Consider the following 15,429-nt stretch of genomic DNA (forward strand, 5'->3'; position numbering starts at 1 on the left):
ACCAAACAAATACCATGTGTATATTTTTAAAGGAGCTAATTTGAGGCTTTATGTCTGTCTAGAGCAAGCAAGTAATGTTAGTGGTGTTTGATTTTTGTTTTGTTCATGTCACTACAGTACATACTGTTTTACTCCCAGCTTTCACTTTGTTCAAGTATTTCATCCTTTTGAGGGTGTCTTTACAATTCATCAGACAGCTGAATGTAGAGGTGTAAAGATTTATACTGGAAAGATCACATGTAGTAAAGGCTAATGGCATTTGTGAAACTGTCTCCAGAGAAGTGGTATATGCCCACAGCACCCTCCTGCCTCCTCTCCAAACACAAAATTCTTTTTTCCAAGGGAGTTGATTTCACTCTTTCTTTGCTTAGCAGCGGGCATTCAGTATGTGCAGGTTTTAAAAGTATTCCTTCTTCTACAGCTGCTATCACCACCTTGTCTAATGAACTTCAACAAAAACCCAAGGCAGGTACTGTCAACATCAACAGGATTTAGTATAAGGTGTCAGTCACCTTATATCAGTAGTTGTCCCGTCAGTGTTCGTAAGATCATTCTGATCTGGTTGCCAGATGCCTGTAGTTTCTCTCTCCTTAGAGCATGGCTTTGGATAAATGCAAATTAGATGAATATAGTTGTTGCATCCCTGCTCCTGCTGAATGGGGGGAGGGCAGGGACTACAAGGTGCTTCCCAGCACTGTCCTTCTAGGAGACCCATGTGCATGGTGGACCATAATGGAAAGTAAATGGAAAATGTCATTTTTCTACTTACTCAACCAGCAGAGCTCTGGTAAGTGTTTTTAATGGTTAGTATTTGAAGAATGAAAAGAGCTGGAGTGGAAAAAGAAGAGGATGTCTTCAATTAATTTTCATTCTGTGACTGTGCCTTCTGGATGGTAGGACAGATGGACAAAATCAAGGCATAGGGGAAAAATAGCTGAAAGGTATTTCGAGGGCTTTTCAAAGAAATTTCATGAAGAAAACAAAAAGATGTGCTTTTTAAAGCATTTGGCTACTTATTTGTAATTACCATTTTTTATCTCTCCTGTTGAACTGCTAGTCTTCTGGTGAGGCATCTCTTTGTTAATTTGTGTGTGTGTGTGTGTGTGTGTGTGTGTGTGTGTGTGTGTGTGTGTGTGTAAGGAAAGTAATAATAGTTGTTGAAATCAAAAGTAAAGACATGAAAGTGTGCTGGGAGATAACTATAGAGTAAATGGACCCCTTCATCATGAGAGACTGAGTGATAACGGCCATATCAACAAGAAGGTTCTTACCGAAGACTCCTTTCTTCCTTTTGCCAAAATAAGGTTTCAACTACTTGCCTAATGTCACTGGCAAAATCCTCTGAGTGATCACAACCATATATAATTCTTTCTCTATCTACCTTGCCTGCTTTCTTCATCCCACCCCACCCCACCTCCATGCCAAAGATGGTATCAGAAGATGCCAAAGATAGCATCAAAAGAAAGAACTGAATTTTTCCTACTGCACTTTCAAGTTGGTTTTTCTGCAAGGAAAAGGTGCTTAAATGAAAGGAAATAAATTGTACCTGCTTTTAGCATGTTAGCCATAAGTCCTTGCTGTTTCCTTTATTCTATAGCAGTGGGCTTACCTTTGGTGATAAATATTTGAAATTGTATGCATTTATAACATAGATCAGAGAGTAATTTTGTTAACTGTAACTCTCATAGAGAATTCCAGAAACAAGGCTGCCGACCCATTGGGTTATTGAGTTCAGTTCATAATTATTGGGTCACTGTTGTTACCATGGACATCTGAATGGGTAGAAATGGTAATTTAGATTAAATAACTACATGTAAGGATCATCAGTTACATGTCAGGATCACCTGTAAAATTCTATGATGACCAAAGAGGTGATGATAGGTAATGACAGGGTTGGGTTAATGGTAAAGAAGAAATTATCAGTGGGATTTGAAAGTGGGACAGCATGTCAGTAAGTTAAGTGCTTTCAAGGTTGAGATGGTTTCTGTCTGAGTGGATGTATGTTATTGTGTTGGAGAACAGCTCTGAGCCTTTTGAAGATATCTTACACGTAACAGCAAATTATGGATTCATTAGGAAAAGAAAAATAACAGGCCGGGCGCGGTGGCTCAAGCCTGTAATCTCAGCACTTTGGGAGGCCGAGACGGGCGGATCACGAGGTCAGGATATCGAGACCATCCTGGCTAACATGGTGAAACCCCGTCTCTACTAAAAAATACAAAAAAACTAGCCAGGTGAGGTGGCGGGTGCCTGTAGTCCCAGCTACTCGGGAGGCTGAGGCAGGAGAATGGCATAAACCCAGGAGGCGGAGCTTGCAGTGAGCTGAGATCCGGCCACTGCACTCCAGCCTGGGCGACAGAGTGAGACTCCGTCTCAAAAAAAAAAAAAAAGAAAAAAAGAAAGAAAAATAACAGCTGGAAGAATAAAAAGGGTTCTTTTAATAAACAAGATGTTAATTTGAAATTCAACATGTTTAGAATTCTAGATGTTTCAAATTGAAATGTAAAATTCTAAGTATCTAGGATTAAAACTCCAAAAAATAATCATTCGATTTTTAAAAAGTAATTTTATGATCTTCATAAAGGAGAGCCTCCTAACCCCCTGCAGTTGAGCAAATACACTTTGAGAGACATTAGGGACCGTGGCAAAAAGCAGGCAATCCATGCATGTCACGGAAGCCTTGAGCACAGTTCAGTAGGCAGCAAACCAGGAACTGTCCTGGCAGATAAGACAGACTGTGCAAGGTCATCGTCATCGGCATGGGAAGGGCATTAATTACTAAAGTTAAGACACAGTCACTGTCTCCAAGAGCATTTGGAATCACTTCACAGAGTCCTCAAGGAGGGGAAGGCAATCTCTCAGCTCCTGGCGGGACTGCTGCCCCATATACTGTGATGAATTGCTTCACATATCTGTGTTCTGATGGGAAGGAGTCCAAGTGCGGTAGCTGTAGAGAATGCTGGGGAAGCCTAGTTCTAGGTAGCTCACATGTGAAAGGAATATTCATGAAGAGCAAAACAGAAGCATTATTTGAGAATAACTGCCTAAGAAACCTAGTCTAATCCCAAGTGTCTAGAAAATGTTGACTACTTGCCATGTGCCCAGTAAGGTGCTCGGAGCTTTATATGCATTCTCTCATTTAACCCTATGACATAGTTATGCTGGTACACCTTTCTCCATTCTATACATGAAGAAGTTGAAGCTCAAGGAAGTTGAAAGAAAAAAAGAAAGGAAAAGAAAAAAGAAAAACTCATGTAACATCAAAGTAGAGTCCAGGTTTGAACTGTTATTTGGCACCAAAGTCAGCCTTTTAAGTGCACTGTATTACACTGTATTACATAAAATACATAGATGTGTTCTATCCCATTATTTCAATATAGACAGGTAAACAGAATTGGGCCATTGTAAGAAAATAAACAAGCAAGAATGCAACTTAACCCATAAACAAGATGTCCATGGATGTAAATTTTACCATAAACTTAGGAGGTCAGAATGAAGCAAAAACAAACAATGGTAAATTCAGTGAAAGAAAAAGCAGTTTCCGAATCTCCAAGTGTATTAGTCCATTTTCACACTGCTGTAAAGAACTGCCCAAGACTGGGTAATTTATACAGAAAAGAGATTTAATTGACTCATAGTTCTGCATGGCTGGGAAGGACTCAGGAAACTTACAATCATGGCAGAAAGCAAAGGGGAAGCAAAGACCTTCTTCACATGGCACAGGAAAGAGAGAGCATGTGAGTGCAGGAAAAACTACCATTTATAAAACCACCAGGTCTCGTGAGAATTCCCTCACTATCATGAGAACAGCATGGAGGAAGCCGCCCCCATAATCCAATCACCTCTCTCCCTTGACACATGGAGATTACAAATCAAGATGAGATTTGGGTGGGGGCACAGAGCCAAACCATATCACCAAGATACATCAGGGCATTTCTCAACACTAAAGTTTGAAGATGCAAGTAGCAGAGGGATGGCTCTAAGACAAGCCAGAACATCAGAAAATTTGATGACCAGTTTACCTGACTTTGAAAACTGCCTGACTATTGAAACCTAAAATATTTATTTCTGCATCAGAGAACTTGGGGACAAGTGTATGTAAATTGGAGGTAATTTTGATCTGAAAACTTTTAAAAACCAAATGGGACTTGAAAAACTTCAAATTGTTGATTAACTTTTAAAATCTTTAGCTCAACAATATTAATAGTGTAAACAAAAAAAGATAAATGCTTCCAAGAAAGCCTGCATAACTCACAGGATCCTCTAATCCAGCCAAGAAGGAAGGGAGAGGCCAGGCATTTTGGCTCACGCCTATAATCCCAGCACTTTGGGAGGCCGAGGCAGGCAAATCATGAGGTCAGGAGTTTGAGACCATCCTGGCCAATGTGGTGAAACCCCATCTCTACTCAAAATACAAAAATTAGCTGGGTGTGGTGGCGCACGCCTGTCGTCCCAGCTACTTGGAAAGCTGAAGCACTAGAATCACTTGAACCCGGGAGGCAGAGGTTGCAGTGAGCCAAGATCATGCCACTGTACTCCAGGCTGAGCGACAGAGTGAGACTCTGTCTCAAAGAAAGAAGGGAGAGAGAAACTGAACTGAAATAGGCTAGTTCTGCCAAGAGAACTGCCTTTTCTGCTGGTGAAGCTCTTCATCCCCGGAAGGTGGCGTTAAAGACCCTTCCCTACATGTGCGTGTGTTGTTCTTCAGCTCTGTTTCTACCAGTACATTCAGTACAAGAGCAAATAAAACCATTTAGAGCCATCCCAGGTGCATCATTACAGCAAAGGCCGAAAGTATCCTTGCCCCACACTTGGCAAAAATAAGGATGAGTAACATACGAGTGACCTCAAAGCCCCAGTGTACACTTTGGCTGTTCACACAATGTCCTGGATGCTTGTTAATGAAAACAGGCGTTTGTCATAGCAACCCCAGTAACTGAAGAAATCTGATGCCCCTGCCGTGTACCCTCTCCCTACCCCAACCCAGTGAGCTACTGCAGTGTTCTTGCAGAGCTGGTGCAATAAAAATATTTTCAGTTAGCAGGCATTCTTTTCTGTTACTTGATCTCAATATTTCTCTATTAGTTTTATCCCATTTGTCCCATAGTTGTGTTGATGGGAAATAAATGATCACACTCTCCCTATATTACAGGCAAAATTTTAGTGCAGGGCTTAAATGCTTGGGCTGTGGACCTAGAGTGTCTGAGTTCAAATCCTGACTCTTCATCCCTTTCCTACCTGTGTGGCTTGGAGTACTGATACTTTTTCCTTATCTGTAAAATGGGAATAGTAATGGAAAGTACCACCTAGGGTTACTGAGAAGATTACATGAGATTAAGCCTGGGAAGCACTGGGCATAGGCCTGCCACATAGTAAGTGAGCAGTAGACATTCGCTGCCATTGATATTCTTGGGTTGCTACTTAAGAGGTTTCATTTTGACATTAAATTTGGCAAATGGGAGTTCCTGGCCACTGGAAGCTTAAGGACTACCTGTGGTTAATAATTATCCCACAGAGATGGATATAGGTTCAGCATTTTGAGGGGATAGCATCTCCTTGTAAAGGAGGAATACATTTTGATTGCACCACTTCTATATTTTGATCAGGAAATGGATCTAGAAATTGCAATTTATTATTATTTTATTTTATGAGGCGGAGTTTCGCTCTTATTGCCCAGGCTGGAGTGCAGTGGCACCATCTCGGCTCACTGCAACCTCTGCCTCCCAAGTTCAAGTGATTCTCCTACCTCAGCCTCCCAAATAGCTGGGATTACAGGTGCCTGCCACCACACCCGGTTAATTTTTTTGTATTTTTAGTAGAGACGGGCTTTCACCATGTTGGCCAGGCTGGTCTCGAACTCCTGACCTCAGGTGATCCACCCACCTCGGCCTCCCAAAGTGCTGAGATTACAGGCATGAGCCACCGCACCCAGGCTGCACATTTCTTGAATAGTGTTATGTGAGTCTTTCCTCTTTCAACATACTCAGAGGTAGAATTTTCTCATATTGAGATATACCTGCGATTGCTATAACTCTAGCAGGAAAGCGCTTGTGCACGCCAGGTCCTGGGGAGGAGGCCCAGAAGTGATGGACCTGGTGCATCTCCACCTGGGTGTGGTGCGATTTCTCCCACCCACTTCCACCCTAGCATCTCGAAGATACCAGGAGCATTGGCTGAAAAAGACTGATCACAGTCTTCCGGCGATGAATGTAATCACTGCCGGACCTGAATTGGCCAGATATGTTTGCCTTCATTGTTTCAACTTGAACAATATAGTGAGGCAACACCCTTGTCTGAAGGAATTTCTTTGGCTCAGTGATGCCCACATTCAAGGTATTAAACATCAATAGATACAGTACTGAGAAGGCAAGGTCTTATTCCTATTGTAGAACTGTAAGTTATCCTCTTTAGGAAATAGCTGCAACAGAGATGAGGAAGTGTTCCAAAGTGAGGCCTTGAGTTTTCTCTGCAGAGCTTTCCAGAACATGTTAAACAGAAGCAGGAGGCAGCTGATCCTAGTTCATAAGGTTCCTTCCTGCTCACATAACCACCTCTCACTCTCCACGTTCTTCAAGTATATACTATGAAGTCCAGTTTCTTTCGTCCTTCCCAAAGGCCAACCCACTAGCCTTACCTCAGTGACTCTCTGTATAGTTAGACTCAAATCGTGTAATTAACATAAATCAAGTGTCTGCAAGCTAAGTATCTGTTTACAAATAATAAATTCTAGCTCATTCCCTCAACTAGGATTTGTACCTTCTATGTACCTGTGGAAAGCATTGGGTATAGACAGTGGTTAAAAAATAAACTCTATGAGGTCTGAGAGCATGACTAAAGTAAATGAGGGAGACAGACATGATACAAGGAAACCAATAAATATATAATTATACATTTTACTCATGCAGGAAAAAAGAATGACACTATGACAGAAAACAAAGGCAACCAACTCTGGATTGAATCAGGGAGGGCCTCTCTGAGGAGGTGATATTTAAGCCAACCCTGAAGGAAGAGAATCATCCAAGTAAAATGGGAGCTAGGGCATTTCAGGCAGAGGGAGCAGCAAGCGAGGATAAAAACTCCAAGGAAGCTTTGTGCGCTGTGTTGTGTGAGTGATGACAGGTGAGAGAGGAGGTAGGAGGGGAAGGCAGGGGTAGAATCCTGAGGCTCTGCTTGTTGTGATTTTATTCTGAATGGATGCTTGTATTAGGTCTGTTCTCATGCCACTAGTAAAGACATAACCAAGACTGGGTAATTTATAAAGGAAAGAGGCTTAATGGACTCGCAGTTCCACATGGCTGGGGAGGCCTCACAATCATGGCAGAAGGCAAATGAGAAGCAAAGTCCTGTCTTATGTGGTGACAGGCAAGAGAGCTTGTGCAGGGAAACTCCCATTTATAAAACCATCAGTCTCATGAGACCTATTCACTATCATGAGAACAGTCTGGGGGAAGCACCCCCATGATTCAGTGATCTCCACCTGCTCCCACCCTTGACACGTGGGGATTATTACAATTCTAGGTGAAATCTGGGTGGGAACACAGCCAAACTATATCAGTGCTGGAGACAAAAGCAGAGTAGTGACCATCCAAATGATGTTCTTGAAAGGTCTCTCGGCTGGGCACAGTGGCTCATGCCTGTAATCCCAGCACTTTGGGAGGCCGAGGCAGGCAGATCACAAGGTTAGGAGATCGAGACCATCCTGGCTAACACGGTGAAACCCCGTCTCTACTAAAAATACAAAAAAATTAGCCGGGCGAGGTGGCAGGTGCCTGTAGTCCCAGTTACTCGGGAGGCTGAGACAGGAGAATGGCGTGAACCTGGGAGTCGGAGCTTGCAGTGAGCTGAGATTGTGCCACTGCACTCCAGCCTGGGCGACAGAGCGAAACTCTATCTAAAAAAAAAAAAAAAAGTCTCTCTATCCATTGCCTGCCAGGTAGATTTGAAGAAGGGAGGGGAGAAGGCGGAAGATGCACAGGGAGGCCATTGCAATAATCTGGATGAATGGAGGTGGTGACTGGGGCTGGGACTATTGCAGTAGAGAAGGAGAGAAATGGGAAGCTTTGAGGTATGCTCGAAGGTAAACCAGAAGTTCTCGTAGGGAACAAGGAGCAGGAAGAGCCAGAGAAAGGCCTCCTCATGCCTTTTCAAAACTGGATCATACCACTAGTTTGCATTTACCTTTCCTTCTAGGTTGTATTTTACCTTATTCAAAAAGGTGGTAAATGTTTCTTTTTCTCACTAGCTGAGTTTTTAGTAAAGTTTAAGGGCCCAGGACAGTCTAGATTCTGAAGCCAGGGTCTGAAATCTTACAAGTCACTATTTATTTTACAGCCTACCAGGACATCCTCGGAAAGTATTTATTCTAGACCAGGCTCCAGTATTCCTGGCTCACCAGGTCATACTATCTATGTAAGTATCTACTTCTGGAAGTGACATTTCTGGGACAGGTAAATTAGTGGGTTGTAATAGCAGAATGGGTAATCCAAAACAAAAACTAATTCAAAGTGATTTCTATTTTTGTTATGAGACCTGATTTTCATTTTTATAGAACAGTCTCCTCAATCATGTTTACCTTTAGGTAATTACATTTATATGTGACCATCAACAGAGTGATCAGATGACCTGGAAAATGTAGTAATATGTTGCAGGACTTAAAAAATTCTTGCACCTAAGATTCCATCTCAAAAAAAAAAAAAAAATTCTTGCACCTAAATTGCATATAGATATTTGGGGATTAAATATATATTTTATAATGTTGATACTGAGTGTTCTTAAATCCTACCACAAAGATATGTAAATATTTAGTTTATTAATTATGCAGTTCTTGTTTTTAGCCATCTGAAAGGATTATTGGACCATCTGTTTGAGCTTTTTCCTTCACTGTCATAAATTCAGGAAATTATCCTTAAGGTTTGCATGTTGATCTATTTCATGAATTCTACACAGATTTTTTCCTAAGTGTTCAGTGACTTTTTTTTAAAAAAATGATTAATACATGGTGTAAAATGATTAATACATGGTATAAAATGATTAATACATGGTGTAAAGGGCAACTTCTAAAGAGTGTAACTGTACTAGGCAAGATGTTTTGGTTTTTGTTTATTTTAAGGCCCTCACTTTTTAAACAACAGGAAATGCGCCAACAACAGTTTCCCAAAGCAACGAGACTACAAGGTAATTGTTCTTTCTGGTTAACTTTGCCAGGCAAAAGTAGACAATGAGATCCTGGATTACAAGGATTTAGCGGCCATTCCCAAGGTCAAGGCAATTTATGACATTGAACGTCCAGATCTTATTACCTATGAGCCTTTCTACACTTCGGGCTATGATGACAAACAGGAGAGACAGAGCCTTGGAGAGGTAATACATTCCTAGTGGTTGTGAGTTGTACAACAATTTACCTTCTCTTTTTTCACATTTGTAATAACTACCATTTGGAGTTTAGGTAAATCAGGTGGTCTTTTGTCTGCCTAGTATTTGCAGATTTCTAGGCCAGGTCCTTGGAGATATTCAGAAGCCCATCATGAGTGGTGGGAGAACAGACCAATGGCACATCAAACAACAGTGAAGAACGGCTAAGCGTTAGCATGCTGGGATGGAAACTGTCCAGAGGTGGGGAGGGAGTGGGGAGAGAGAGGGCAGGGCTTCTGTGAGCTGGGCAGAGCAAATAAGGGAGTGAGAGTCTCCTGGGGGGTGTCTAGTGATAGCTTTAAGTATATTCATGGGATCATGAAGAGAGAGAATACACCCCCTAAATTTTGGTAGCTACAGTTTTCAGCAACTTAAGAAAGTTGGAATATGCAAGAAAAAATAAAGTAGAGAGCATGGGGCAACAGTCTAGCACAGGCGTGTGAGCCAGGATTCTGGAATCAAATTACCTGATCTCAACCCAGGGATCACCACATGCTGATTGTCTGACTTTGACCATGTGACAGCCATTCTGCTCCTGGTTTCCTGGGCCAGGTACAGTGCTCATACCTCTAATCCCAACATTTTGGGAAGCTGAGGGCAGGAGGATTGCTTCAGGTCAGGAGTTGAAGACCACCCTGGACAACATAGTGAGACCTCGTCTCTATATTAAAAAAATAAGAAAAATGGTCCTAGTTTCCTCATGTGTGAAACAAATAGGGTAATGATAGAATCTACCTCATAGGGTATTGGTGAGGATTAAGCACGCTTATCTACATAAAGCAATTATCAGAGGCCAGACTTGGGAGAAATACTGAGCATGTGGCAATCTCTATCATTGTTGCTACCTGTCCTCTTGGGGCTTGTTAATACTCGGCCGGCAGACCCATCCGCTGTGGGACCAGAGCCTCTCAGCCTCTTGGGATCCTCCCCTCCCCGGTCCCATCCCAGGGTTGAAGGTTCTCTGTGGCGCCTACCCAAGTCCGTTTCCCCTGGCCAATCAGCTCACTCTCGTTTTTTCTGTTTTATTTTTTAAATTAGAATCATCTGTAGACTGATTTGAGTCCACACAGATGTTAACAAATAGCTGACAAATCAGCTATTCAACAAAGGTTAAAACAATATAAACAATCTAGCATCTCACAATGCTTTGAGGTCTGGAGAGAAAAGGCATGAAAATGTGATTGTTTAATTTGTTCTCAATTCCAGATGTATAATATTATTTGATAATTATATTTATGTTTATTTGTCATTTTATATATATTGTTGCTTTTATTTATTTACTTTCTAATCTGGGTTTTATTCCAGAGAACAGCTCTGCGTGGAAAGGGTCCCTGTGACAGGAAGTGATATCCATTTTCATGTAGTGCCACCTAGTGGTCACCTAGCCGTAGCTGCACTTGCAGCGGCTCTCAAGCGCAGGTGCCCTGGCCGGGGTTGTCAGTTGGTATTGAACCCCCCAGGGTTTCGTAGGGGATAAGAGGTGAGGGGAAGTTCCTGAACAAGGTGCATAGAGATTGGTCTTGGACCCTGTGGAGGAGAATTTACTAATGTTTAACTCATACAAGCAAGGGGATGTGAGTTTTTTTAATGGTGTTAAGGATTTGGGGCTCGTGGTGTGTGTGGACAGGTATATCTGTGTGCGGTGTATGTGTGTGTGTTTCCCAGCAGCTCCGTTCAGGGCAGTAAAACATTAAGCACTCAAGAGTTTGGACTTCGAGGTGAAAATCTCTGCATTTAAAATCAGACTCAGCCAGACATAGTGGCTCATGTCTGTAATCCCAGCACTTTAGGAGGCCAAGGTGGGTGGATTGCTTGAGACCAAGAGTTTGAGACAAACCTGGGCAACATGCCAAAATTCCATCTCTCCAAAAAAAAGATGTAAAAATTAGCCAGGCATGATGGCACACGCCTGTAGTCCCAGCAACTTGCGAGGCTGAGATGGGAGGATCACTTGAGCCCAGGAGCTTGAGGCTGCAGTGAGCCATGATCATGCCATTGTACTCCAGCCTGGGTGACAGAGCAACACCCTGTCTCAAAAAAATATATATAAAGTAACAGACTGGTACTGACTAACCATATAACTTTGGGGGAAATTGTATACCTCAGTCTCCTTATCTGCAAACTCAAGATAGAGAACAAGAATACCTACGTTAGAAGTTTTCTGTAAAGAGTAAGTGAGCTATTTACATTAGAACAGTACTGGGCACATAATAAGTGCTTAAGAAAAATGCTGGCTACGCTCGTAAGCAGCACACTATAGTTACTGTCATAACTTGGAATGATGTCCCACAGTTTTCTTTATGCATAGAGGGTGCCCCTGGGATCAGAAATCAGACATATTAGTGAACTCTTGCCCAACACTTGCATCTTGCAACTGAGAAAACTTTACAAGCTGTTCTATTATTTATTCCATTAGTTTTTAACACACTTCTTTTATAGACCTCATATACATATTGCATTTTTTGAGATGGAGTCTCGCTCTGTCACCCGGCTGGAGTATAGTGGTGCAATCTTGGCTCACTGCAACCTCCGCCTCCCAGGTTCAAGCAGTTCTCCTGCCTTAGCCTCCCAAGTAGCTGGGACTACAGGCAGGTGCCACCAAGCCAGGCTAATTTTTGTATTTTTGGTAGAGGCGGGGTTTCATCATGTTGGCTGGGCTGGTCGTGAACTCCTGACCTCAAGTGATCCACCCGCCTCAGCCTCACAAGGTGCTGGGATTACAGGTGTGAGCCACCGCACCTGGCCTTTATACATATTGCCATGTAAGAAACACTGCAAGAGTCAGCTTAGTTCTGTGCAGCCGTTGGTGCCTCCAGGGCCCTGCTATCAGTGCAGGTGCAGACCTGGGCCCTGACCTTGAGACGAGCCTTCACCTAGCTGAGACCCCCTAGAGACAGACTGTAGCTGCAGAGGAGACTGTGGAGCTTGTGAAGGCTTGGAATACAGAAAGTCCACCCACTTACTATAGAATGTGGGGCAAAGGGCAAATTCTAAAATGGAGAAGTCCACCCCGGCTGTGTTCTCCATAGCTCTGTTTGCATTTCATTTCTGTGTGAAAGCTTTTTGCATTTTAATTGTAAACATTTTATTCATTTGGAAAATACTTGTTGAGCAACTACTATGTCCCAGGAGCTGCTGTCATCACTGGGAGTATGTAGTTGTAAACAAACAGTCCTTGCCCTCATGGAGCTTGTGGCATTGTGTGGGAGACAGATAGTAAAGAAACAGATATGTAATGTAATTTTACAGAGTGGTAGGGCTTTGAGGAAAAGTGAAGCACAGGAAAGAGAAAGCATACCTGGGGCTGGGTTGCTCCTCTCGATAGAATGGTCACAGAGATGCTGTGTGACAGTGGGTTTGAGCAGAGACGTCAGCGCTGACGGGGAATGAGCCCTGCAGGTGTCTGGGTGAAAAGCACTGGCAGCAGAAGAGACAGCAAGTGCAGAGGCCCTGAGGTGACAGAAGGCTTGGCTTCTTGATGGCCCCAAGGAAGCCTGTGAGCCTAGGAGGATGGAAGCTAGAGGTGAATGGTAGTGAGATTGGCGAGGCAGCCAAGGCAGGATGCCCCATGCCTAGTCAACCAAAGTCCTATTTTAGTTCTCGAACTATTTTATGGTGATTGCTATGGTTGCAATTTAGTCAACAACCATGTGAACGAGATCCTATGTTTCAGTAGATGCTGTAACTCATCAGAGTAAAATGAGCATAGTTTGAATATATAAGGGAAATGGTTCCAACTTGTCTAGTTTAATCACCTGAGTATGTATCACAATCATATCTATTCATGGTTTTTTTTTTTTTTTTTTTGAGTGGAAGTCTCGCTCTGTCTCAGGCTGGAGTGCAGTGGCGCGATCTCAGTTCACTGCAAGCTCCGCCTCCCGGGTTCATGCCATTCTCCTGCCTCAGCCTCCAGAGTAGCTGGGACTACAGGCACCTGCCACCACACCCGGCTAATTTTTTGTATTTTTTAGTAGAGACGAAGTTTCACCGTGTTAGCCAGGATGGTCTCGATCTCCTGACCTCGTGATCCACCCACGTCGGCCTCCCAAAGTGCTGGGATTACAGGCGTGAGCCTCCGCACCCGGCCTATTGATGGTTCTTAGGCAGAGATGTGCACCAGAATCTCCCTGGAACTTTGTCAGAGTCTACCTGTCTGAGCCCAATGGCAGATGCATTTGTACCTGATCAGAAGACAGGGAGATGGGGAGGGGTGCTGGCAGGTATATGTTGCCTAATATTTCCAGCGGACTCTGATAAGCAACTCTAATTAAAACTGGCAAAGAGGCCAGGCATGGTGGCTCACGCCTGTAATCCTAAAACTTTGGGAAGCTGAGGCGGGCGGATCACGAGGTCAGGAGATTGAGACCATCCTGACTAATGTGGTGAAACCCCATCTCTACTAAAAATACCAAAAATTAGCTGAGCGTGATGGCACATGCCTGTACTCCCAGCTACTTGGGAGACTGAGGCGGGAGAATCAACTGAACCCAGGAGGCAGAGGTTGCAGTAAGCCGAGATTGTGCCACTGCACTCCCGCCGGGGTGACAGAAAGAGACTCTGTCTCAAAAAAACAAAGAAACAAACAAGAAAACCAGCAAAGAGTTAACAAACATTATGACTTTAAATTCTCTTTTATTTTTCTAGTCTCCAAGGACTTTGTCTCCTACTCCATCAGCAGAAGTAAGTACCATTTCTTTTTACCATTTTAATGGGTAGAATTTGAGAATTGCTTGACCCTTCCCTAGACTTGGATTTTTGAAAAAGGACATAACATACAAAAGAACAGAAAAACTGCATGTGGGATTATGGTGGTTTTGGGGATTACCTCCGTGGAAGAGGGGACTCTAAGAAACAGCAGTATATTCCTCTTAAATTGGAGACCAGGGAGTAAAAATGGCCTCACATTAATCTGTGTCTGTGCCTCTAAGTGGAAGGAAAGTGTCTGCAGGGACATAAGTCACTTGTCCCAATGTGTATATCTATCTATATATAGATACATCTATAATGAATTTTTCTGAACCCTAATAAACTGAAATGGCCAACAGCAGTCATGGCATATTCTTTAAGCAGAGCCATCTTGATGGGAAGTTACTCTGTTTAGTCTGAAGTCAATCATCTGATCCTAAAACCAAGCAACTTTCTGGATATTATGAAACTGGACTGCTTTTAGGGAATCTCTGTAATTCAAAGTAGTAAAAATACCGTAATATTTTCATGGTTTATGACTGAGTGCTATGAATTATTAATTTCTACCTATATTCTAATAATTTGCATTGAATTTATGAAGAATTAATTTCTATTGACCAACTGTGCAAGGTTGAAGCACATAATTTGGGAACTTTTTGTTTTGTTGTTTTATTTAATTTATTGTTATAGACAACTAGTATCAAGCCAAAGTTTCCCCTTGCCATTCATTCTCAAATTCCACAAAGCTATGGTTACTGAGGTTTTCATTTAGTCATTATTAATGCATTCTTTCAAACTTTTTACTTTTATTGTGCTAGTAGAAATTTCATAGGACGACAGATTCCTAAAATGTAAAATATTCTTTGTACTCTTTCAACTCTTTAGAGAATTTTATATTGTGTTTATGTGCATGTGGTTTTTTTGTACTTATTACCTAATATATCCTTTTCTAGGTTTGGAGACAGGTGACATTTTAGTGGTGCTACAATATTCCATTGAATTCACATGTCATAATTTCCTTTTTTTTTTTTTTTTTTTTTTTTGTTTTTGAGACAGAGTCTCACTCTGTCGCCCAGGCTGGGGTGCAGTGGCGCGATCTTGGCTCACTGCAACCTCTGCCTCCTGGGTTCCAGCAATTCTCCTGTCTCAGCCTCCCAAGTAGCTGGGATTACAGGTGTGCACCACCACACTTGGCTAATTTATGTATTTTTAGTAGAGACAGGGTTTCGCCATGTTAGGCAGGCTGTTCGCAAACTCCTGACCTCAGGTGATCCACCTGGCTTGGCCTCCCAAAGTGCTGAGATTACAAGCATTAGCCACTATGCCTGGCCC

The 15,429-nt window shown here is 42.5% G+C and overlaps 1 protein-coding gene across 7 annotated transcripts in view; it reads left to right on the top strand.

Moving 5' to 3' along the window:
- The window catches only part of ABLIM1 (actin binding LIM protein 1), a 257,200-nt gene that overhangs the window by 205,730 nt on the left and 36,041 nt on the right, over positions 1-15,429 (top strand). For all 7 annotated transcript variants that reach the window (XM_023206652.2, XM_023206653.2, XM_023206657.3 and 4 more), the window contains 3 exons: positions 8,332-8,409; positions 9,205-9,360; positions 14,056-14,091. In XM_023206652.2, coding sequence (XP_023062420.2) covers positions 8,332-8,409; positions 9,205-9,360; positions 14,056-14,091 — 270 coding nt within the window. The remainder of the gene's footprint in view (positions 1-8,331; positions 8,410-9,204; positions 9,361-14,055; positions 14,092-15,429) is intronic.

The sequence above is a fragment of the Piliocolobus tephrosceles genome, chromosome 9 (assembly GCF_002776525.5).
Source record: "Piliocolobus tephrosceles isolate RC106 chromosome 9, ASM277652v3, whole genome shotgun sequence".
Classification (NCBI taxonomy): Eukaryota; Metazoa; Chordata; class Mammalia; order Primates; family Cercopithecidae; genus Piliocolobus; species Piliocolobus tephrosceles.